This window comes from Rhynchophorus ferrugineus, unplaced genomic scaffold (assembly GCF_030347505.1).
Source record: "Rhynchophorus ferrugineus isolate W39M unplaced genomic scaffold, kcgeb_rfMv2 rfM1, whole genome shotgun sequence".
Classification (NCBI taxonomy): Eukaryota; Metazoa; Arthropoda; class Insecta; order Coleoptera; family Curculionidae; genus Rhynchophorus; species Rhynchophorus ferrugineus.
In genome coordinates this window covers 86,553,805-86,579,859 of record NW_027472580.1, presented here as the reverse complement: position 1 = coordinate 86,579,859, position 26,055 = coordinate 86,553,805, and the positions used below count along the sequence as shown (strand labels likewise).

The 26,055-nt window shown below is 32.0% G+C and overlaps 1 protein-coding gene and 1 long non-coding RNA gene across 5 annotated transcripts in view; one reads left to right on the top strand and one right to left on the bottom strand.

Moving 5' to 3' along the window:
• Positions 1 to 739: 739 nt before the first annotated feature.
• On the bottom strand, positions 740 to 2,211 carry LOC143200921 (uncharacterized). Of its 2 annotated transcripts, none has more exons than XR_013006846.1 (4): positions 1,635 to 2,211; positions 1,403 to 1,581; positions 1,119 to 1,343; positions 740 to 1,061 (listed from the first exon to the last, which is right to left on the bottom strand). It is a non-coding gene; the product is annotated as an uncharacterized LOC143200921 (long non-coding RNA). The 2 variants fall into 2 exon arrangements; XR_013006848.1 differs by having other exon boundaries at positions 741 to 1,061; positions 1,403 to 1,574.
• Positions 2,212 to 6,991: 4,780 nt separating this feature from the next.
• Positions 6,992 to 26,055, top strand: part of Notum (palmitoleoyl-protein carboxylesterase notum) — a 52,593-nt gene continuing 33,529 nt past the window's right edge. For 2 of the 3 annotated variants that reach the window (XM_076411667.1, XM_076411650.1), the window contains exon 1: positions 6,992 to 7,121. In XM_076411667.1, the coding sequence (XP_076267782.1) occupies positions 7,104 to 7,121 (18 nt within the window). In that variant the 5' untranslated portion in view covers positions 6,992 to 7,103. Of the gene's footprint in view, positions 7,122 to 7,197; positions 7,264 to 26,055 lie in introns of those variants that run through there. The other variant, XM_076411659.1, reaches the window with a different exon arrangement.

The window sequence follows — 26,055 nt, the reverse complement described above, 5'->3', positions numbered from 1 at the left end:
GATTTAGATGTCACTGAAAAAGATTGGTTTGGAGGACCAACAAAGTTCGAACATAACCGTTTTAATATCATGGTTTAATTGGTTGCCATATAAAAGAGTATGTCTCTGGTGTATTATAATTGGCGATGAAAAGTGGATCTACTATAATATTAACAAGCGCAAAAAGTAATGGTTTAGTTCTGAAGAGCCATTTGCATTGACATCGAAGCGTTATGTTAATGTTCATAACGTCTTGCTGTGTATAGAGTTGGATCTGCAAGGTGTAGTATATGACGAGCTGTTTAAACTGAATGAATTTTTTGCTAAAGATGTCTACCGATATTAATTCAATAAAGTGATTGACGTATTGTTGCAAAAAAGAAAAAGCAATAGCGTGTAACAGACACAAAATAATCAAAATCAGATGTTACCACCCATAATCGTTCTTTCGTTACGTTATCACCATATTGCCAGAAATGTGGGACCAAGTTATACGAAGTGATACAAAATGTTTCAGTTAATAGTTTTTTAGTTTCATTGGAGAGCCTATTTATCTTTTAGGCTAAGTTCGTGTGTTCTTCGGTAGAGTGTTATTTTGTAAAGACCTTTTGATATCACTGTATTTCTCCTTAGTTTGTTCTGTTAAGAACTGTATAAATCCTTCTATATAAAATTAGATTTAATCACTGTATTATACTTAATGCATTTGCCATATTACATTTACTAGCTTTCTCTCCTGACACATTTTAACCAAATGCTCATATATATTCTGAACAATTAGACACATATCTGTGCACATAAATCTTACACTCTACAACAAAATTTCCTACAGTTACCATATATTTACTCACCTTACATGTTTCCATTCTGATCAGCATGTCTTAGAAATTAGCAACATTGAATCATACCATATTCAGAAAGTTTCATTCAAGCGAACAAGTAAGCTGTTAATTTCCACTCTATCTAACAATTGTTCACAATTCCATCATTTGTCAATCTTCTTCAATGTGTCTTATCGAGTTTATACAAACCGAAGGTTTTATTTACCATTCCCGTTTCCAGCACGAAGTACAATATATTTGCTATGAATTATTAATAAATATTATAACTAATAAAACCCCGTTAATTCCAACATTTACATTTTTCCTTTAACTTTTGCTGTCATAACACTATTTTTATTATCATCTTGCAATGAGTCACCGTTGGGTATATTGGTACCATTCTGAAATATCCATGTCTCATCTAAATACATAAATTGAAATAATAAGTTTTCCTTCATTTTATTATATGCTTTTAAAATTTTTATTCTTTTAAAAGCAATATCCGGAAGTGTTTTCCTCTTCGATACTTTTCAGAACAGTTTCCTTTGAAATATTTGTATTAAATTAAGTTTCTGTTGAAAAACTACTCACTGTTTTTATACATTTCATATATTTAATCTCTGATTGAGCTAACATCAAGCTGATCTGGATTTGTCACCAGCTCCGTATGAGGACGTTCTTTTTTTTTTGGTGGTAATTCAAGATCATATTTTTCATATTTTGAGACATGTGGGTGGCCGTGTCCACACTAATATTCATTGCAGCTGCAACACGCTAAAAACTATTTTCAATAAAAATCGCAACAAATTATTATTTAATAGAAAAAATACTTACATCTCTAATGAATTTTACTGGCAAGAGGGGGCCTCCATTATTTCGTTCCTGTTCAAAGTACCGGATTAGAGACGCAATCTGACCTGTCTGGCTTCGGAATTTTCAATCATGGTAATAATAAGCAGAGATTTGAAATTTATCAAAACAAGTAAAGCATTAAAATAATGTTTGCCAGTTTATATAACCTCTTATCACTATTATTTTGAAGAATTTTGCATACGTTTGACAACTGGACGACTTGGACAGGCTAGTTCGGTTACGCGTTCGAAATTATCAGACAGTATCGTGTCTCTATTAACTAGAATAAAATGAGAACGAAAATATTGTCTGATTTTAAAACGAATTTACAAATTGGAGCAGGCAGTACCATAAACATCTTGATGACGTATGTACAAAAAAACTGATCAGAATTCATGCAAGCACCTAATATGATTTCACTCTTTCCAATATGATCAAGCACTAAATAGAAAACCTAAGAATGTTAAATAGAACGTTCCATTTAATTATTAAAATTAAATGAAAACAAAAAAACAAGCTCGTATAACGAGGAAGTTTATAATTATAAGGCGCCAAATTCGGAGAGACCTTACCCATAGCACAACCCATTTGAGAAAATGGGAATTGGCTTGCAACATGTAAATATGTTTGAATTTTTAGTTCATTTAGAAATAACAATAATTGGAAAATAATTACAGTAATTAAAGTTGAAAATGGATACCCATGACCATTATTGACGCGCATTAAAATTAGAAAATGTATGTTAATCAGTAATTGTATTCAAATAGGCGCCTTTATAAAATACGCTATAAGTTTTTTTTAATTACATATAATATGAAAAACTAACCATTACTTACAAGTTAATTTTCACTTATTCTTGTTCCAATTAATGTAAAAAAATCAAAATAATTCCTAAATGTTTTGGCGCCTATAATAACTGCTTAATTCCACATTGCTTAACAAAACTATATTATACAAGGGATCAACCATAATCATTGAAATATGTAATCTTAACTAACTAAATAATTATTTTTTTTAGATTTTGGTTGCGATAGTTGCGGGTTCGAATCTTGCTGGGGCCTGGTAGTAAATTTATGTTTGTGATTGTTTAATATTTGTGAATGTCCTAGGCAAGAGTGCAAATTCCGATAAGGAAAATGATCCCAGTCACGCCTAAGATAATTCGCCTTCTAGGATAATTTCTAATTTGGTTACTCGCCACTCGGTAGGCCGAGGATCGTGGTTCGGAGCCCACGTTAAACTGTACGTCTAGTCCAGATAAACCCCTAGTATATATAAAATATATATAAAAAAATAAAAAATTTGGCAAATTATATTTCTGTATTTATTTATAATAATAAACTTAAATATTCTGCCCTTGCAGCTATCTTCATCTAAATTGAACCTTTACCCTGACATAACTGAATTGAATGCATTATCATGATATACCATAACTCTACTTAATATTCCCTGTTCATCACCTTTATACATCCATATATCCAGCTTTCTGGCAATTTTCCTAATAATTTATGGACCTCCACTGTTCAATATCTGCAGCTATATTATTAGAGTTAGCAGCAGCTGCTAAGTAATTTATTTTCTGTGAACTGTAGGTTTGAAATTTAATTATTTATATATATTATGGCGTAAGTTCCACAAAAATCAATATTAAACTTCCCTCTCCCTCACACTAGTGGTTGGACTTTACTTTAATTTAACAATCCAAATTAGCATCTACAAATATACAAAAAATTATATATTTTACTTTCTTAATTTCAATAATTCAAGCATAACCCTCGTATTTGACGGAAGTTTACTGTTCTGTAATTTCAACCTCTTTTACTCGATTTGTATATTATTACATTATAATAGTTTATAGTTTACATGTTACGTTTTTTTGTTAAAAACTTTTTTCGAAGAAGCTTGGAATAAATTAATATACCATGTAATAAAACAGCATTAAATATCAGTCAACATGTTATTGGTAAAGATCCAAAAGCAATAAGACTGAAGTAAAAGGTATCGAAGTAAATTATTCTATTAAAATTAAAACAATTCTATAATTATCTGAAACAGCGATGATAAATCTGCGAGAATAAAACAATCCTGTTTACGTTAAACATGGTTTCATTTAATGGTTAACTACATTTTTCTATTTTCAATAATTTGAGGAAGACTTCAAATTAATTTTCACAAATTTCGCAAATGTTCTTTTCCTTCATTTTATTAGAATATCATCACTAATTTATTAGAACATTTGTACTGTGTCCTGTGTCGAAACATGACCAAAAATGCTTGTCATTAATTTCTCATGCAATAAAACAACATTAAGTATCATGCAATATTGTTATAGGTGAATGTTTAAAAGAAATGGGTATGTCTCAGAGATAGCCAACATCAATACAACATAATTTGTGATAAAAAAAGGTATGGAAAATTATACAATTAAAATTAAGATTATTTGTTATTAATAATCCATAATTTAAATGATAAATAGCTGGCTTGGTTGACGCAGTCGTCAATGCGACAGGACGGTCCTCCTACTGTTGCGATAGTCGCGGGCTCAAATCCTGCTGGGATATGGATGTACTTTATGTTTATGATTGTAGTTGCAAATATCTTTATAGGCAACAGTGCAAACTCCGCAAAAAAATAACCATTCCTGTCACGTCAGTAACAAACATTCAACAAGAGAAGAGCTGCTTAGAAAAACCAGATGTAATTGACGAAGGTTATAAAGTATGTTATGCTATATGCTTAGATGTAGTCCAAGCTTTTGAGAAGAAGATGTGAAGTATGTCGGCCTTGTTCACAAGCTATAGAAAATATCTAAACAACACACTGAACTACTCAAATATACAATAAAAAACCGATAGCAGGTGTACCACAAGGAAGTGTAACGGTGCCAAATCTTCTGCTATACACATTTGATATACCACAAATGAAAAATAGCACGATGGCTAATGTGATGATGATACTGCGAGCTCTTGCTGTATGAGATGATAGCGAAGAAGCCACACAAATATCACAATAAGAGAGTGACAATATATATAATTGTACCCAAACCTGGAAAATAAAGACCTCATAAGTACCAATAACATTAAATAATACTAGCGTTCCATATAGTAACGACGCTAAGTATCTCGGAATGACTCTTGATGCCAAACATCGCTGGAAAGAATATATAAAAAAAGGAAAGAACTGGTTGAGTTAAAATATATGGGAAAATGTATTGGTTAATTGGAAGAAAATCACAATTATCAGTATACAATAAATTGCAATTATACAAGCAAGTATTGAAACCTATATGAAGATTTATTTGGAATTGAATTATGGGGATGTTCCGCGAAAAGTAATATAATTAAAATACTATACAAGTTTTTCAGAAAAATGTTTTAGGAAGTATTGTGGGTGATACTCAGAAAATCTAGATAATGGCAAGAAGATATGAGGATGTACTCAATTCTCATGTAAATATCGAAGTGTTACGACTTTTGAGTAACACCAACAGAACAGGACAGAAACTCAAAAGAATCAAAGCGTTTCATCTTGTGCAGTGTAGTGTAGTGAGGTATATTTAATAGAAAAACAGCAGTATAAATATGGTACCTAAATAGTATTACATGAGATACTAAGATAGGGTTGATGGGTCCTCATAGACATTTAACTTATTAAGTTATTGCAAAGATTAATTGTAGGTTAGCCAGTAATTACTAGTAATGATGTAATAAACAAATTTAATTCTCATTTAAATATATTAATTTATTTTTATAAATACCACTATGAAAATAAAAAGTTCAATTCATTCATTTAATTAATTTGATCTATGGTAATTCATGAATAACTATTATTATTGTTAACTGTTAACCTTTGTGATCAATCATTAATATTTTGGATCAGTGAAAAATCATGAGAAATATTTTCTCCCTCAGGTATCAAGAGAATTTTGCCTGAAAATTTAGTGGAGTGAAGAAATGTCAATATTAATAAAAATAACTAACGATATTTTTCCAATTTCTCTATCTTGAATTTTCTTAAGATGTGTTTTGATGTAAGAATTAAAGTTTAAAAAAGCCAAAATATTGGAAAATGATATGAAAATTGAAGGAAAATAAATATATGAACAATGTTTCGCTATTCATGTTGTTATATTAAATTTGCTATAAGTTAAAAAAAACGATATTAATTTATTTTACAAACCAACTGTAAATAAACAATTCCGCAAATAAATAACTATATAATGATATGTTTTTCTGTATTTATTGGTTTTTTTATATTTTTTTAAGTCTCCTTTTACTAACTATGAGTTTATCTGGACTGGACCTACGGTTTAACGAGGGCTTCACGGTCCTCGGCATTAACCCTACCGATTGGCGAGTGACCAACTTTAGAGATCATCCCAGAACACATCCGGTCTTACCCCGCCTGTTTACTGGCGTGACTAGGATCATTTTCTTTGTCGGATTTTACACAACAGTAGGAGGACCGTCCTGTCGCATTTACCACTGCGCCACCAAGCCGGCTATTTATTGATTTATTGGCACGTTTTCTTCAACTAGTTTTCAATTATTTAAACTAATTAATAAATAAAATAACTATGTTTACTTTATTATTTTGGTCAATTTTAGTATTTCCAATTTTAAAAATAATCGCGTATTATGAATTAACATAATTATTATAACAACATTTTGGATAATTCGATTTAACTTTTAGCGTATTTTTTTATATATAAAATTTAATATGTTCTATGTCATATGAACAAAATATATTTCCTGACTGTGAATTCATGAATAACTATTATTATTGTTAACTGTTAATTTTTATGATCAATAATTAATATTTTGGATCAGCTCTACTTTGGAAAAACATGAGTAATATATCCCCCACGATTATCAAGCGAATTTTGCGTGGAAAGGCGTGCATAACGTAACTAAATATCGATAGTTTTTGTTCGCCGATATATCCATTTTTTTCAATATTGATATTTTCCTCTGCGGTCAATACCCGTATCTTGAATTATCTCAAAAGATAATAACTATATAACGATATGTTTTTCTTTATCTGTTGGCGCGTTTTCCTAAATAAATTTTCAATTATTTGAACTAATTAATGAATTTGTTAGCAGTTAATTTGTATTACAAATAACTAATAATTTGGGGATCAATTCGATTTTGAAAATCTAGTAGAAATATTTACGTTGACGAATAAGAACAACAAATTTTCACACCGGAAAAGCTTTATTAACAATTTTCCCGGCTCCACGATGATGACCAATCGAACGACGTGGTCACCACCTCGTCGTACGGTACGCCCTCAGTTGCATACCGATCCTGTACCCACCCTCCGGTCCCAGGGGGTGACGGAGGTGCAGTATAAACGCTCGGGGCTCGCCAGAAAGACTCAGTTGCATGTCCGTGTCCGAGTTGAGCGCGTCGTCAGTGTCTACAGGTGTTCGGTCTCGTGGCCGACGTCATGCGGGTCGTGGCACAGGTAAGAGGCCGCCGAGGACGCTTCTTTTGATGTGAAACAGGTGTAGCAGTGCGGTGCAGAGGCTCGGGAGGATGGTTTCTCTTTTCTCGGGGAGAGATCTCGTCGACGATCGGGACGAACTCATTTTGGACATGGTATTTCAGTATGTATTCAGTCGGGATGATATCCTCCAAAGTTGCTCCGTTAAAAAGGTCTGAATTTTAATGAGAAATACAAGAAATTATTAATAACTGGGCGGCTGGAGCCAGACTTGGCGCCACCTGATTATAAACTTTCTCTATCAATCATTTAATAAGCCGGAAAATAACTATGTTTACGTTATTATTTTGGTTAATTTTACTATCTCCATTTTTGAAAAAAATCTCGTATTATGAACTAACATAATTATTATAACAACATTTTGGATTATTCCATTTAACTCGGACCCTTGAAGATAATTTATTTTGTATAATATAATTATGTTTGCGTTACTATTTTGGTCAGTTTTACTATCTCCATTTTCGAAAAAAAGCTCCTCTAATGAATGAACATAATTATTACAACAACATTTTCGATAATTCGATATAATTAGGGCGCTTGAAGATTCAAGAAATTTCATTCCCTCTTTTTTATATATAATAAATTAATACTTTCCGTGTCATATGAACAAAGTATATTTCGTAGAACATTTACGTTAAAAAGTCTCGTACTATGTGTTGACATTATAAGAGCGATATAAGAAACGTTGTTTATTATATATATATATATATATATATATATATATATATATATATATATATATATATATATATATATTAATTTGTTCCATGCTAAAAACAAAAAAGCATAAACAAAATACCGCTGAGGTCAACTCATATTGTACTGTTTATAGATTTATATAGCTCGCAACTAAATAAATGTTCTAAGGAAAAATAAATTAAATTATTCCTAATTAGCAGTTGCCGATTAACCTACAATTTGTCTTTACAACAACTTAAATCTAAGTAAATATCTAGGAGGACGCATCGGCCTTATCTTACCCTCTGGTGTAAAAATGTTTATGTAGTATCACTGGTGTTTTTCTATTAAATGTACCTACACTACACAAGATCAAATGGTTTGATTCTTTTGAGTCTGTGTCCTGTTTTGGTGTTATCCACGAGTTATATTACTTGGATATTGACATGAGAATGGAGTTTGTCTTCATATCTCCTTGCAATTTTCTTAATTTCCTGAGTGACAGTCGGTATCTGAAAGTCTCGGTGTAAATAACATTTTCGATAATTCGATTTAACTTTTAGCGTAATTTTTTATATATAAAACTTAATATGTTCTATGCCATATGAACAAAATATATTTCCTGACTGATTGTGAATTCATGAATAACTATTATTATTGTTAACTGTTAATTTTTATGATCAATAATTAAGATTTTGGATCAGCTCTACTTTGGAAAAACATGAGTAATATATCCCCCACGATTATCAAGCGAATTTTGCAGCATTTATCAAGCAATTATCTTAATTTCCTGAGTGACAGTCGGTATCTGAAAGTGTCGGTGTAAATAATTAGTCCTGTAGTATCAGGGTACACCTATAATATTCTTAGAAAAGTTTGATTCTATTTTTTAGCAAAGCTACGCACTTATTTGTACGTATTGTTATCGTATTATATATGGATAATTATGATTTTCTTCCCATTAGCTAATACAATTTTCTGGTTTGATTTGTTTACAACTGAGTATTGTATCAAGATACTTGTTATCAATATGAACTCAATATAGACTCATTTATTTTCATTATTTCAGTATTTTGTTTGGTATCTTACTGATAATACCAATACACCAATACACCAAATATATTTTGTCATTAAAAACTTATTCAAATTAACTAATAATTTTAAATAATAGATTGAAACTTGTTACCTAAATTAATTAACCAAACATTGCGAAAACATAAGTACTTTAGGAAGGTTTATTTGTATCGCATGAAATACCATTATGTAAAAATTATAAATGCTGTTGGCGACAAAATCATAGTGCTAAGAAAAAAAGGAAATCTATTTTTTTTTGGCAAAACTGTATAAAGAACTTCGATTTTTGATAGTATTTACACTACGTTATAACTTTGTGAAATTGATAGCTTTTATGAATTACTAATTGATTCTATTTTTAAGAGATGTACCATAATTAGTAAGATTGCTGCGTTGTTTCTAATTATATCCAAGGGCGTTGGTTCCTGACCAATCTTAATCGTATAAAAGGAAGGAATTCCCAAACACTTATTGCCACTGATTTGCAATTTTCACAGAAATATTTTTTTACACCATTTTAATGAAAATATATGTAAAATATTATCACAAATTGGTTTATCAATTGTGTTACTATAAACTATGTGTTATATACATGCGTGTATATATATATATATATATATATTGTCAATTTAATAGCAGATATATTATATACGAAAAATATATATTTAGGTATACATTTAATCTTATTATTAACCGGAATGAAATTTCGTTTTCTTTCTATCGTAATGAGATTTGATGAATAATATGTTTAATTAATCCCTGAAGGTTGTAAACGACTAAACTTGATGGTTTACCGACCCTGGAGTATACAACATATAATTGGCCGTACAAAATGCATGGATTTTCTAAATCCAAGCCACCAATTGACAATTTTTGGCCTTGTGTCTTATTAACAGTCATTGTCAAAGGCCGAATGAATTGAAAATTGTAAACGTTTGAATGGAATAAAAAAATTATAGAATTTTAAAAGATGCTAGAGTCTTAACGCAGCCACGTATCGGGTCTAATTAAGTTACTATAAAGATGTTACAATTATAAAAAACAAATGATACTGTTTTGAATTGAAATACAACTAAAATAAATTTACCTTAATTTATTTTTCAGTTAAATGGCGATATTATTGTTACATTTATGTTTACGTTTTGAAAATAATTTCCACCATTATAATTCAATTATTCTATAGAATATATTGTTACAAAGGTTTGTTATTATTACATCCAAACATCTCCAGACTAAACTGTATAAAAAAATTACAGATTCTTTTTATCAAAGCTTAGTCCGATTCAAAAAAAATCTCTCTTAGTTATTTTCTTATATATTTTATTATGTTTTCGATTTTATTATTGCTCATACCATCTAAATCTCCGGCGCGTTTAAATAAAGTAGTTATAAACGTCTAACGTATAAACCAAGTCCAGCGTTTGTGAAGGTGCGTCATAACCTTCCAAATAATCCAATAATTTAAGATTGTTATTAATTGATCTTTAATCGATTAGCTGTATATTTTTTTCTCTTCGGCCAATAACAATATTTTTTTCCGGCGCATTTTTATTTAGTGTGTTGCGGCGACGTCGAATTTATTGCACACATATAGATAAAAATGTAATTTTTCGATTAAATATTGTGTGATTTCATCCAGTTATAAATATTTGAGTCGTTAAAGATTTATGAATGTTTGTTTCTCTTTGGTTGTTTGATATTCTCGGTTGATAAAATAGGGATTATTGAATCTACTTTCAGTGTGTTTCTATCATCCTCTCTCTGTGACTGTGAATTAAATTTAATAGGTCAACAGTCTGCTTATTAATAATAATTATCTTATGATAATATTATATACATGGCATGTTTATTGTCTAATTTCTTCTTGTATAACAGTGGATTTTGTTTCACTAGTCAGATACTTCCCATCAGTTGGAATTTTGCCATTTATTGTTTCACTCCATTTCGTCTTTCGATTCCTCATCTATTAAATCTGCCTAATAACAATAAGTATATCTTATAATAACATTAAATACATGGCATGCTTTTTGTCTAATTTCTTCTTGTTTAACAATGGATTTTGTTTCACTAGTCAGATACTTCCCATCAGTTGGAATTTTGCCATTTATTGTTTAACGGGATTTGATATTTCAGTTCCTCATCTTTAGAAAGCAGCTCATTTTTATTGATATAGTACAGTATTCACGACAAGATGACCAAAACCGTCGATGACCGAATCGAGAGTCGTTGATGACTCTCGCTGTAGTTCTATTTTGTTTAAATCCGGAAAATAAAAGTGCAAATAGTGTTTTGTTGGCACACAATTTTTCCAAAAGTGAACAAAATCATAATTCAATATGAGAAAGATATCCTTATAGTTATAGAATTATCGACCTGATACATAGATGGCGCTACTAGAATTAAATCCATATGTTTTTTAATTAACCGTAACACTCAAAAGACGCATTTATACATTTGACAGCTGTCGAATGATTTGTTTGTGAATTATGGCATTTTGAGTGAACAAACTTTTGTTATTGTGAAAAAAATGGATAAAAAAGAATTTCGCGTGTTGATAAAATATTGCTTTTTGAAGGGAAAATTACAGTTGAAGCAAAAACTTGGCCTGAGGCCAAGTTTCCGGACACTGGCCCAGGGAAATTAACCATCAAGGTTTGTTGATGCCCAAAAGAGATTGTTACCGACGAAAACAAAATAATCCACAAAATGATTTTGCAATGGCCGTAAATTGAAATTGAATGAAATAGCAGACACTCTGAAGATATCAACTGAACGTGTACATATATCATTCACGAATATTTGAGTATGAGAAAGCTGTGTGCAAAGTGGGTGCCGCGCGAGCTCACTTTTGACCAAAAACAACGACGAGTTGACTATTGGGAGTAGTGCTTGAAGATAATCAAGCGTAATAAACCCGGGTTTTTACGTCGATATGTGACAATAGATGAAACATGGCTCCATCATTTCATTCCGAAGTCCAATCGACGCTCATCCAAGTGGAGTGCACAGGATGAACCCGCTCCAAATTTCGCTCCGTCTGTATTTTGGGATGGGCATGGATTAATTTTCATTGACCACCTTGAAAAGGGAAGGCTTATCAACAGCGACTATTACATATCATTATTGGACCGTTTAAACGACGAAATCGATGAAAAATGGCCGCATTTGAAGAAAAAGAAAATGCTGCTTCACCAAGACAATACACCGTGTCACAAGTCAGTGAAAACGATGGCAAAAATCCATAAATTGCTTCCTCCTCCACCGTATTCCCCAGATATGGACCCCAGCGACTATTTCCTGTTCTCAGGTCTCAAAAGAATGCTCGCTGGGAAGAAATTTTTGTCGAATGATGAGGTAATCGCCGAAACTGAGGCCTATTTTAAAGCAAATGACAAATCGTACAACAAAAATAGTATCGAAAAGTTGGAGGGTCGCTATAATCAGTATATCACCTTTGATGTTGAATAAAAAAAAATAATTTGTGTTTTACTATGGTAGGCCGGGGACTTTTCAATTGACCTGTTAACACAGTGTATTATATACTTCACACTCATAGCATAGAGATAAATTAAATTATGTAAAGTTGTCGGTTTATTTTTTTGAATTTTTCTCATTTAGAAACTCATTCATGTAAAATTCAAATATATATTTCTTTGGATTTATATCTTGAGTAACCTGAGTACCTACATAATCATGTATCATCTTGGAGAAATTTTCGTGAAAAATTGTCAGAGCAACATTGTGACCTTACATTTGTATATTTGTATTTTATGTATTACATTTGATAATTATGATTTTCTTCCCATTAGCCGATAGATTTTTTATATTTTAATTCGAATGATTTTTTCTAGTTTAATTGTTCCTTCCAACGGATTTTTGTGTCAAGTTATCATTGGTATTGATATGAATTCAATATACACCGATTTGCTCTTGTTTTTTTTAGTCTTTTCTTTGATCTCTCACTGATTATACCAATACACAGTCTTTATAATACACCCGCTGTAGTTTATTTCGCCGTTAGTTGATAATTATATGCTATAGACTGATCTAATTAACTTAAATTTTTTAAATTATTCTTGTTTTTGTAGTTAAATAATCAGAAATTCCAAAAACATACGAATGTTATGAAGGTTTATTTATATCACATCAAATATTTAATTTAGAAATTATAAAATTTGTACGATTTATAAGTGTCATTGAAGCGTCGATCCTTACATGTTGAAAGAAATACAGTCAGTCAGTCTCTTATTTTCTCTTCGCTTTCCATGATTTTTATTCATGTTCTTTTCGGAGCTTTTCGCTGCGTCTTCCAATCAAAAAGTCAATTTCGCTACAGAATTCTGCTGTTCAGATAGGCAGATCTGAATTTGCTCCTCAATTGTGCGCTGATTGTCGCATTTTAAGCGAAAATTTTTATTTCTAATAAGCTAAAAATTGCTAATTTATATGCTTTAAATGTTATTAGATATAGATGAAACGGAAGCGGCGTCCTATTTTAATTGTAGGGCTTATTTTAAACTCAGAGCGTAAAATATAAGGAGAGAATCACTCAAATAGATAAATAAGCGATACTCTTGCTATTGTGCATTCACTTCTCCAGCTCCAGCTATGATGAACGTATAATGCGCACAAGAAAAAAGTCAAAGGCAACACGCTAGATACGCTGCCACCAAGAGCCAGCAGAACCTATTTTGTGTGTTACCCTAAGTGGCGTTTATGTATACGTCAAATTATCAAAAGACCAGTTACTTTGGCCACATTGGCATTAGTTTCTCGTTTAAAAAGTAGTTATTATTTATACTTTACACACAATAAAACTATTATCTTTAAAAGATAGAGAGAATGAAATAGATAAAGATAAAAAATATATGAAATAAATATGAGAACGGAAGATATAAATAATATAAAAAATGAGAATAATATTTTAGGGTAAATTGATATGGCTTGGTGAATGGAGGTAAAACGAAATGAAACACTGGTGTTTACATTATGTGACCGTTATTTGCTGGAAATATAAAAAATGTAGAAAATATAAAATAGATAAAACGGATGGTAGCGGTGTTACCTGGAGACGAGGCTTGGGCAGTCGATGGTGGCACGTCTAAACCAAACGATGATCGGTTACTGAATGATGGAAATACCCTTCAATAACATCCCAGATAAAAGTCTCGGGGTTGCCAGCTATTCGCTATCGTGTTCTAGTTGTCGCTGCTGACCGTTATTCCACGATGTAAAATTCGACATGCCTCAAGATCGCTGCAATATAAAAAGAGATAAATGGAGATTTAATAGTTAATAAATAGGAATCAAAAAGAGAAAACTGGAATACTCTGTGAACAAACTCTTCATTGGATGAAACTCAGGTTGATAGTAATATAGGAATATTAGGAAGATAGTAACTCGTAAGCGTCGCGTCTTCACAAAAAAGCTCTTATGAAGTTGTAACGTCCCTTGGACTTGTTAATTTATCACATCTGAAAAATACAGTCCACGAAGAAATATTAACAATTTTGTCATTCGTGGTAACTATATCTGTTGTTAAGTATTCGCAGAGCAAACAAATTTCATAATTTAAGAAAACAGCAATCCCGCCTAGTTAGCACTTTACATTATCGTTCAAACCTTTTTAAAAAACATAAACGACCAAAAATTAAAAGGTCTAAAACATGATTTATCAGATGGAATCAAAGTATCATAGATATTCAGAACATTTATGATTTAAAACAAATAAAACTAGCTTTTGCGTATTTAACATAGAAGGTATTAAAGACAAGATAATTTCCACCATCCGTCAAATGACAGTTAACCCTATATAAAGCTCTGTCAGGCTCGAAACAAACATTGTACAGAGTACGAAACCAAAGCACAAAAAAGAAACGAAAAAAAAAGAGCCGCTCTAGGTAGGCCGTGAATAAACAATGGCGTAAACCCGAGCGAGAGCGTTCGGATTACACAGTTTAAGGAAGAAAATACATATTTGCCGAGATGTGTCGAGAGCCGCCGCCGTTACACATACGATACGAGCTGGCTGGTAAAGTAAATGGTAAATATGTAATTAGCATTAGAACGGTAGCTGCTTCGCTGGCGGACTATCTGTTTGATCCTAGCCAAAACCGCGCAGATGTTTGAACTGCGATAGCTCTCCGCGCCACGCCAACTTTGATCTCGTTCCTCGTATTTTTTTAAGTGTCGTATGCGTTTGTTTTTTTCTTCTCTTTGTACCGGTGGTTGTTAACGGTGCAAATATACGCGGAACCGGCGAAAGTCTTTCGTTTTAATGCACCGTCCGGATTAGTGTTGATGTTTGGTTACACGAATTTACTTTGTACTTGTCTGCCGGATTCGTGAATAACGCCAAACAAGCAAGTGGGTACCGTAATCTTTTTAAAACAGTAGACGGTGTTTGTGAAACGATGATACTGTGGCAAACTGGCGTTTGTTAAGTTCAAAACTCGCGAGATCGTGAGACCGTCACGTGCATTATAGAAATAAACAAAAGATAACCGATAAAGATCAAATCAAACTTCATATCTGAATGAAAATATTAGTTGAACAACATTTTGAATACTTAGAATAGAGACATATTTTTCTTTTTATATACAGAGCTGACCAACCGTTGTTTTCTTTTTAATATTTCCAATCCTATAGATATTTTGGCTACATACAAGAAGAACAGTGCTGACAGATCTTGTTCAAATTACGTTCATGCACTGGCCTAGTACAGTCGCTGACATATGTTCATAAATACTCCGCGACAAAACTTTAGCACACTACACATTTTTCATTGAACTCTTAATAAAAACGAATGTTTAACTTTTTAGCGATTAAAGGTTATATTATTCTATGTAATTATTCATTGTAATATTACACAAAGACAACTGGTTTTTACTTATAGGTTTCACGTAAAATCGCGCTTGACCGATACGACAAAACTATAGCACAATTAAGTAATAACTAAAAGAACTAATCATCCTCCTCAATTTTTCACACCTCCAATCCATATCTTCGACAGCGTTTAATATACATTTTTAACATTCTTGATCTTGTTTACACCAGCAATTTTCAATGATATTCAAAACAGGGAAACATGCTGACCACTCAAATTCAAATGAAGTGTGATTAATTTCTTTTATTTTAAAAATTAAAAATTACAAATAATTATTGAAACACCAAAAAAAATTACACTCTGCAAAATTCCTCTAGTTATACTTAATTTTTTGAACTACCTAAAGGAGACTGCATTAGTTTCATATCACTGTCCTTTTTATTATGTTGCGTCACTTCTAGGAAACTTCTTGAGTTATATAATCCTCCTTTATGTAGCACCTTATATTATTCTAGTATTTTATATGATTAATTAAAAATAACAATATAGGTTCAAACATAACATCATGCCTCAATTTCTACTTATTTTTTAACAACAGATGGTTGATCATTGAGTCACTTACTGTTCAATAAAATAAAAAGTGCAGGTATCTTAAAAAAAAAGTAAAAATTTTGTTCAAGAATATTACTGTATGGTTCGATTATAAGCAAGATTTCCAAAATTTAACTGACAAAATATCTGTTGCCTGCAGAAAAGAAGCAGATAAATTGTCTCAAAGGGATTATTGAGCATTAGGTTCTTGTCTGCTGCCTTCAGTCTTGCTCAAAGCAAAGCCTACATTATCTAATAAAACCACAAAAAATAATTTAACGGGTGTTGCAGATTAATTTTTCTCTAATGCTTTTATCATATCACTTTGAAAAGAACAAATTCCGCTAAAATCTCGTTGTCACGAAAAAAGGTTCAAGATAAAGCTAAAATAAAAAGAAAAATATATTTCAGGTACTTTACTTCAAAGATACTTTTACTGAGGTACTTTATTTTCTTTTATTGAACACCTGTTTGTAAACACTTCACACATCATATCATCATACATTAGGATATCTGGTACCGTATCAATCGCGCTATATAACATATACCTATGTGTCAAACGTTGAGTCTCTAGCATCGAAATATTACGCATTTCAATGACCTTATATATATATATATATATATATATATATATATATATATATATATATATATATATGGATTGGCCAGAGTGGTAATTGCTTTCTTTATCAATTTGTAGCATTTTTAGTTGCAAAATTGACATACTAAAAATAAAAAGTAAGATGAAGTATATTAATCCGATAACCAAGGCAAAAATGTTCGAGACACGCGAAGAATTGAGATATATATATATATATATATATATATATATATATATATATATATATATATATATATATATTGAGAGAGCACTAGCTTGTATCTGAAGAAACAGAGAAGATGAAGAAACTGAAATGACATTTTAGAAATATTAAGTTTAAGTAATATAGTTGAAATAAAACTAGAAATATATATTATATATATATATATATATATATATATATATATATATATACAATTGTTCGAAACCTCAACACATATAGATTAAACAAACAAAGGTAATCAAAAAAGTAAAGTAAAGCAAACGGTTATTTTCATAAAAAAATTTATAATATATATAAACCCACATACATTGTGCCAAATGCTGCATTATTTCTATAAAATGCAGTCATTGAAATGTTCTAATTATCTCTATAATACTAAATTAATAAAGCCATACAGTATTACCCACTTTCCAATAAAACGAAAATGCAATTCAAAAGTTATGTTCTAGGCAAAATGATTCTTATCTTTTCTGACATTTTCATCTAATTTAACAAGCAGTAAACATCAAAGAACTATATTTGATCTATTTATTAGGAACTATATATTTATTTCATTTAGTAATAAACTACTAGATGAATAATTTTAATATTTTCTGGGTACCATAACAATTTTTTTTTCGAAAAGTAGAAGTGTTAGAAATAGAAATTATCCGCGGCGTTAGCGGGAACTGTAAAATGTCCTGTTATTCTCCTGACTCTTCCTGGACCATTAATTGTTGGTGTCATGTCAAAACGGAAGCCCGAGATCGACTTTTAACTAGAGAAATGCGGCATATCGGCAACACTTTGTAGTTTTAATGGGTATTACACGGCCCACTATGTCACCTTCAGGCCGGGTATTTTTTAATTTTATTTCCTCTTCCTAATTGTAAATAAGATAAGATATTCATAGAATTGTTAAGCTCTCTAAGTATAATTATTTTAGATGAGAAATTTTTTAAAACTTTTTTAGATTATTAAAATTAATTATTCAATTTATTTAATCCAATATTTTTTCCCTTTATAGTGGAATATTATGTACTAAATTTTGTATAACCAGAATATATTTAGCATCAAATATTTTTATTTTGTACAAGAATGTTTCAGTGCGAAAACATTAATTTTATAAACAAAGAAAGTGTACTCATAATATTACTAGATAGTCAAATTCAGTTTGTTTTCTTATCGCTCTAAATAAGTCTCCTGAAAGAAGATTCATTCTACTAAGATAGTTTTGCAGAAACCAGAACCAGAGATGATCAGAGTGTGCTAAATCTGGATAATAAATTCAGTAAGAGTTCTCAACCAAGTTCACGTAATTTTTAGCGAGTTATTAAGGAAATCTGCATAGTTAAACGTTATCAATTACTACAATTACTTTTTATTGTTGTTTAGTTAGAAAATTTGTCAAATCACCTAGGCTAGGTTTATATTTCAACAAGCAAAGCCAACGTAAATATATTTTTCATAACTTGACTAGTTTTATTTTTATGCCTACTTATGTAATATTAAATAAACAAATAAATAAATAATTTGGCGAATCAACGGCCTCTACATCGGTTTTAGTAGGCGCGTAATAATACTGGGGCGCGAGCTCTCTTACTAATTATTGGGAGATCAAAGAGTTCAGCCGACACAATAGAGACTGCATAACGAGAAGAGGCTGGCTACAATGTGAAGATGGGCAATTACGTCAAACGGCATTGCATCCCGTGTTGCGTACCGCTGTGCTTCTTCGTTATTCTCGTTTTCCTCTTGGGGTCGTCTATTATATTCGAGCATTTCTCGCGATTCCTCTGCTTCGTCAAATGGACCGCGACACATCTTTATGCACTCTCCGTACACCTTCAGATATTGAACGAGATTCGCTTAGATGTCCCCCAGAGTCGAATGGAACCGGAATTTCTTCTCTCCTTCTACGTTCCTATTGTATCTGTTAAGCTTTTGGATGTTGTTTATTACAATTTTCGTTCACGCTCAGAGTTCTGCTTGATTTTGTCTCATTCATATATTTTGTTATTTAGACCTTCTGCTTTGCTTGTTGAAATATAAACATGGAGTAACAGAGAGAAAGCTCAATGGGTGTCTCTGGTGAAAAGTTTCGCAATGTCCAATAGCCAGATGGTACTGCAATAGCCATTCTAGTAACTTGGTTGGTTAGTTTAATTATACACTATAGAAACCTATAAAGAAAATGATTATGTCGTGAAAGCCTTTGATTGGTTTTTAAATTGATATTACCAGATATAGAGTAATATATAGAATGTTGACTTAATGCATTTAATTTCAGAATTGCTTTGCGTGGTCTCAGCAGGAAGGCGCAGTGAACGTCATTTCATTGGTTAGTTTAAATTACCATTACAGGGATCTGTAAAGAAAATATTTTATTAGGAAAGCTAAGATGAAAGCTAGAATGTTTAGAAAATATTAAAATGTATGATATATATCACAATTACTGCTGTGCTTTTATTATGGTAAAATGGAACAGTTAAAGAGACAGCTTAAGGATCTATTAACAGTATAGTAAAACACTCATGAGATAATCTCTTGTCTATAAAAGTAAGCTCATCTTGTTGCTCAACAAACTGTATTATTGTAATTTTTATTAATGTTTTTAATTTATATTAATGTTTTGGGTTTATACTCTGGCCATTATTTTTACAACTAGCATCTATTTGTTGCTAACAAGGTAAAAATAGGCTAAGTTTCTTAAAAAAAACAGTATTTGTTTATATGTATTCAAAAGCTCCAAGTATATAATTATACATATCAAGTAAAAACAGTGAGTCACACTCCAGACATGCTGGATTCAGATAATTTGGGATTTTTACATTATCAGTCTATTTGTTAAATAAGAGTCAGAAACATTTTGAAAAGAAAATGATCTTTTCAAAACAGATATTTTGATTTCTGTACACCAGTTACATTTCTTAGAACAAATATGTATTATAGTGAACTCATTTTGATTATAATTTAATTACGAGACCGTAGAAAAACAGTAGAAGCACCTAAATAAAAGCAGATGAACGAAGCAAATGTCTTCGCAGCTTTTAGCATAGCGATTCAGACAAGTTCAAAGTAGTGATATCTAGATATTGGACATTTCTCAATTATTGGACATGCGAAACATTGCTCGAAAATTGCCTATAATGTTAAATCTCCACTTTCTCCGTGAATATATTTTTCAATTAATTCCGTCTTACATTCGATATGCTTAGTGTAATCTTAATTCACAAATTAATTTATTACTATTCTTCTGTTCTGTAAACTAGTTCGTGTGGTTTGGTTCGCTTCAATCTTCTGATTTCTTGCGTGTTTTTCAGTAGCTGTGTTGCTTCCATGTTGTTGCGATTTAGCAACGTTGTTTCATGTTTTAGGGCGAAATCTTGGATCACTTCGTGTATCCATTTGATTCCGAGATCATGGTGCAGTTCTTCGTTGGTTACGTAGCGACAAGAATTGGTAATTAATCGTAGAACTTTGTTTTGGGTGCGTTGGGTTACTAGTTGGTTTGACGTTTTAGTGCAACCCGATATTTGCATCCCATAGGTCCAAATAGGCTTTATGGATTGATTGATAAACCAATCCCTTTGATTTTAGATCAAGTTGAGAGATCTTCCGGCTAACCAGTACAGATGCTGGATTTTGAGTCTAATTTGCTCTGCTTTTTGTCTCACATGATGTTCCCAGTTTAACCTACCATCGAGATATATTCTGAAGTATTCATGTGATTCTGCTAGAGGAATGGAGCCGTCAAGTGATATAATTAAGTTTTTGTCATATATATGTCAACATGTTTATTACTTTTCGTGGCAGTTATTTTAATAACCGAGATGAAATATCATCAATTCCAGGAGCCTTTTTAGGATTGAGGTTATTAACTATTATTAACTTAGTTATTATTAGCTTCAATTGAAGAAATTAGATTTACTACATCGGGCAGATAAATAGGATTTATATCTATTGTAGATTCTATATCATTCGGTTGAAATACGTTAGTTAAATATTCTGCGAGTAATTCAACTTTTTCATCGTTGTGTCGAACCCATTCATTTTGATCATTTTTAATAGGCGGTACTCAAATAGTTAGTCTTTTAAATCTCCGAGTTGCCTTCCATAACGAGTAATATTGGTCTGTTTCCTGGCTTAATTCAATTTCATATATCATTTGAATATAAATGTACAAAATGCAATTTACAGCATTTGGTTTAGCAGAATTTTAGTCACACTTCACACTCTTGATAAATTGAAAATTGTTAGATTGAAAAAATATGTATTCATTATAGAAAAGAAATATATAAAGATTCACTTCTTTTAATATACTTTTCCGGTTTCATTGCATATTCAAATTAAATTCCTGTTGCGTTTTGTTATAGAGCACTACCTTCAATGTCTTACACAACTATTGCAGCATTTTACCACACGATTCGTAAATTACCATCTTAATTTCGGAACCGTGTACGCTAGTAGTTCTTTTGAATTGAAGCAGATGAAACTAATTATATCCATGATTCAAGTGCAATTTGCATAGCTGTTGGACGATGGCTTTAAGCGCAAATTAAAGGCTAATTAGAAGTCGATCAAAGATTAGCGATATTCTCGGCATTTTTTAAGGCCGTTGAAGATCCTACCCATAGGCGGGTGTTTAGGGAATATTGTAAATTTAAATTATATTGCTATAGCTTATTATATAGTCTATTCAAAGTTATTTTGTACATACGTCATCTGAATTTCGGACGTCAAAACGTTGCTATGTTGCCGCATAAACTATGATTTTTAGTTCAATTTTATATAGTTTGTTTTAACATTATGGTACATCTAATACATATATTATCGAAGGACTTAAAACTACAATTACTAACACAGGTATAATAGTTTGTAGGTTAGAGTAGTTTTATTATATTTACATTGAATTTTTGCACACCTCCCATGAGGTAGAGTTCTAGGCGCGTTTTTTTGTAGTTAATGTATTTTCCTTTCATTAGAGGGCATATTTATTTTTTACGTTTAGTTCTTGTTTCCTTCGATGATTCGTTTACTTGTCAAGTCATCTTGATATCACTGTACACCATTCTTGATAAAATTAATCACTGAATTTTGCTAATGCATTGATGGTTAATCTACAAAGTAAATTGCAAAAAAGTAGTAAGTTTGAAATGGTTCAGTTTTTAACACAACCTCTTCTAAACGTAATTCGTGTTTTGAAAGCCATTCTTTCATTACAGCCTTTGTTGTGATTTTTTCCCATATGGTATATATAGATATGGTGCATTTTCCATAATAATAACTGATGGTTCCTCCAGGTTTTTAACAAATGATTTTCAAACAATAACAAAAACATGTTATGATTCATTTCTCCATGGTAATCGTCCTTGGACTTGGACAAAAACACTAATTCTGCGGCACGAATAAAACCATTTTTATTACCTGCATGAATAACAAAATATGTGCAGTTTCATTCGGTTTTAGCTGCTCATAATAAACCACCCCTTGGTGGTCCCACCGATTAACTATATTGAAACAATTCGATATGGAGTTCCTGGTTTCGGATCTATAACATCACATGTAAACGTCTGAAGTCAGTTTATTCATTAACTGCTTAGTTATCTGAAAGTTTTTTGAGAACAGTTTTCATCCAATGCCTTGCGATTCATTGTATTCAAACTTTTTTGGTCTCCTAGGCCGTTATCATTGTCATTGACATCAGAATCATTACTTTTAAATCAATGAAACTAAAGTTTCCAAAAGTTTTTGATGGTCATCGGCTGTATATCAAAATATCAAAATTATGATATCAAAGTGTGATATCACTGGATCAAAATACATTCAATCACCTAAGGAATATTCTGCATTTGTCACTTGTAATTTGTAAATTTGTAATTTGTAACTTGTCATGTTAAAGTCAATCAACAAATACTACATTAGAATGGAGCACGAGGACCATTAGTTGATTCTGTTCGAGAAAACTCTGATTGGATAAAAGTACGCCGCTGGTACACGAACAACTGCCACAAAATGACGGATGAAATTCTGCAATACGTTTCTTCGTCGGCTCTCTTTGTGAGATTTAGTTGAAAAGTCACGCACCGAATGTATTCCTATTGAGGTTCTCTTTATGAGCCGGCCAGGATGGTCGCGACCTGACGCGCCATATCAATATCGGGCTCATCGACAAGTTCGAATAACGAACGATGTCCATTTCCGCATAGCCGAATATGTTTCTTTATGTACTCATCGGAAGTCTACCTGAAGAAACAGGAAAGATGTAGCGTTCTAGCGGCATCTCAAAGAGATTGTCCATTCCGTTATTTAAGCATTTAGCTTTTTAATAGGCTGGCGTTTCTAGGTTTCTGAGTTTCGTGAAATTATATTAATAGGATGAGGTTGAGCATCGAAACTGGATTAAATATACAAAGCTTTTTAATGAACTGTATGATGGCTCAAATGTTAATGTCCAAGGGCAGATCTGGCCATACATGATCTGCATTAATTAAAACACAAATTACAAAATACTATCTCGCATGTAACAGATCAGTTGAATCCCGGCCTACCATAGTAAAACAAATTTTTTTAGCAAAATTAGTTTTTTTTTACTCGACATAATTCCCTTCAAGGATGATACAGTGATTATGAGGACCCCCAACTTTTCTTCCCAGCGAGCATTCTTTTAAGATCTAAGAACAGGAAATAGTCGCTGGAGGCCAGATCTGTAGAATACGGTGGATGAGAAAGCAATTCGAAGCCCAATTCATGGATTTTTACCATCGTTTTCACTGACTTGTGACACGGTGCATTCTCTTGGTGAAGCAGCACTTTCTGGAGGTTTCTTCAAATGCGGCGATTTCGTCGTTCAAACGATCCAATAACACGTTCTGCTCTTTTATTAAATTTCAATTTACGGCCATTCAAAATCATTTTGTGGTTTTTTAAAATGTTTTCTTCGGTAACAACCTCTTTTGGGTGTCCACTGCGTTCACCGCCTTCGGTGCTCATTTCACCATGTCTAAACATAGCATACCAATCCTTGTTGATTTTCCTGGGGCAGTATCTGAAAACTTGGCATCAAGCCAAGTTTGACTGTATTTTTCCCTTCAAAAAGCAATATTTTATTAACACGCGAAATTCCTTTCTATCCATTTTTTTCACAATAACAAAAGTTGGTTTACTCAAAATTCTATAATTCACAAACTAATGATCCGACAGGTGTTAAATTTGGATTAAATTATGGATTCAACAACAACAACATTCAACATTTATGAAATCAACATATGGATTTAATTCTAGTAGCGCCATCTATGTATCAGGCCGGGGACTTTTCAACTGACCTGTTACTTAAAATACGAAGCACAAAATACAGTATTTTAACTCTTTATTTAAAATGTAAAATTACAAAATCCAGTATTGTATTAAGTTATGTAATAGAACTGATTCAGCCCAACCTACCAATCAGATAAAGAAGAGAGTCCTTCCATGAATGTTACATTTTTAATCGACTTCGAAAAAGGAGGTTCTATGTCCGGCTGTATATATTTTTTTAATATATGTTCGTCGATTTCTCCGTCAATTACGGACCGATTTTCAAAATTATTTTTTAGTCGAAAGAGGGCACTCCCGAGTGGTCCCTTTGGAACCAAATCAGGATCTGTCTGGGGAAGCGGGGGAAATGGAGGGAAACGCTCAAATTTCAAAGGCAATATTCAGAATTCAGAATATCGGCCAACAATAGCTTTTTCAAGTACAAAGTCTCCATAATACTTATCAAGTCACTTTTTGGTTTCAACAGTAATTTTATCTTTACAAAAGTTGTAACTCTTAAACTAGTAATTTAAATAAAGAAATGATGGTATGTATCATTTAAATATTGGTATTAACATAATGCCATCCACATATCATCCAAGAGACTCATTGAGTTGTCCCCTGAAAATTAACTTTCAATTACATTAAGAAAATCAACATTTTACAATAACACGAATGTCTATCAACAACCACTATTTTTAAATCATAACACAACACGTGAAATTTGACTTAAACTTAACATAGCCGAAAAGGAATCGTAATTATCACCAACATCTAACAGTATCAAGATGTAAAACCGACCAAATAAAACCCCCTTAAATCATACGACATAAATCATACACGTGTTAAATTTCTTCCAGGTGACTTGTTTGAACTAGGGAGTCTTTTCAGACCGCATTTACAACGGCACAATGCCGCAAACCATCGACCGAACGCTGTTATATGAGCTCGAAGTAATTCACTTCGACACCAATCTAAATCTAGCCCCGAATTATGAGGGGTGCGTGTGGTGGTGGTGAAAATGGGGAGCTTCTAAAGCGGCGGCACCTTTGATCTCGCCGCTAAAGAAGTACCTGTCGGGCCGGGGTATTTCGACGGCGCTCTTTGCGAGCTCAGCGCGACGTTGTCGGATTTCGAAAATTATCAAAGATCTCCGGTATAATTTTTGGTATCCTTTTCAAGGCATCCTTATTATATTATTAGCTATAGAGAAAATATTATTAACTCACTTTAGTACAATAAAATGATTTTCCAGAGCGGTCAAACTAGGTTATAAAAACTTAGAAAATAAGAAAAACCTAAACTACTCGTATCTAAAATCAAAACACATTTGAGGGTATTAAATTGATGAGCTGAGATGCCATTGAAGTTATTAAAGTTTAAGATTAACTTGAAACTTTACTTACATTTTTAAGATCACTCTCGAAAAATAAAATTTGAACTTATTGTGGTCTGTTTAATAAGGATATAATGAAAGAAACGGCAACATCGTGGCTGAAGGTTGCGTATACTATCGTAGAGGAATTCTGATGTTGAGTACTACTCTTCCGCAAAAATAAGCACATAGTAAAGTTACTCGACTAGATGATGACGCAATCTGTAGATGATATAATTCTGATAACCCAAA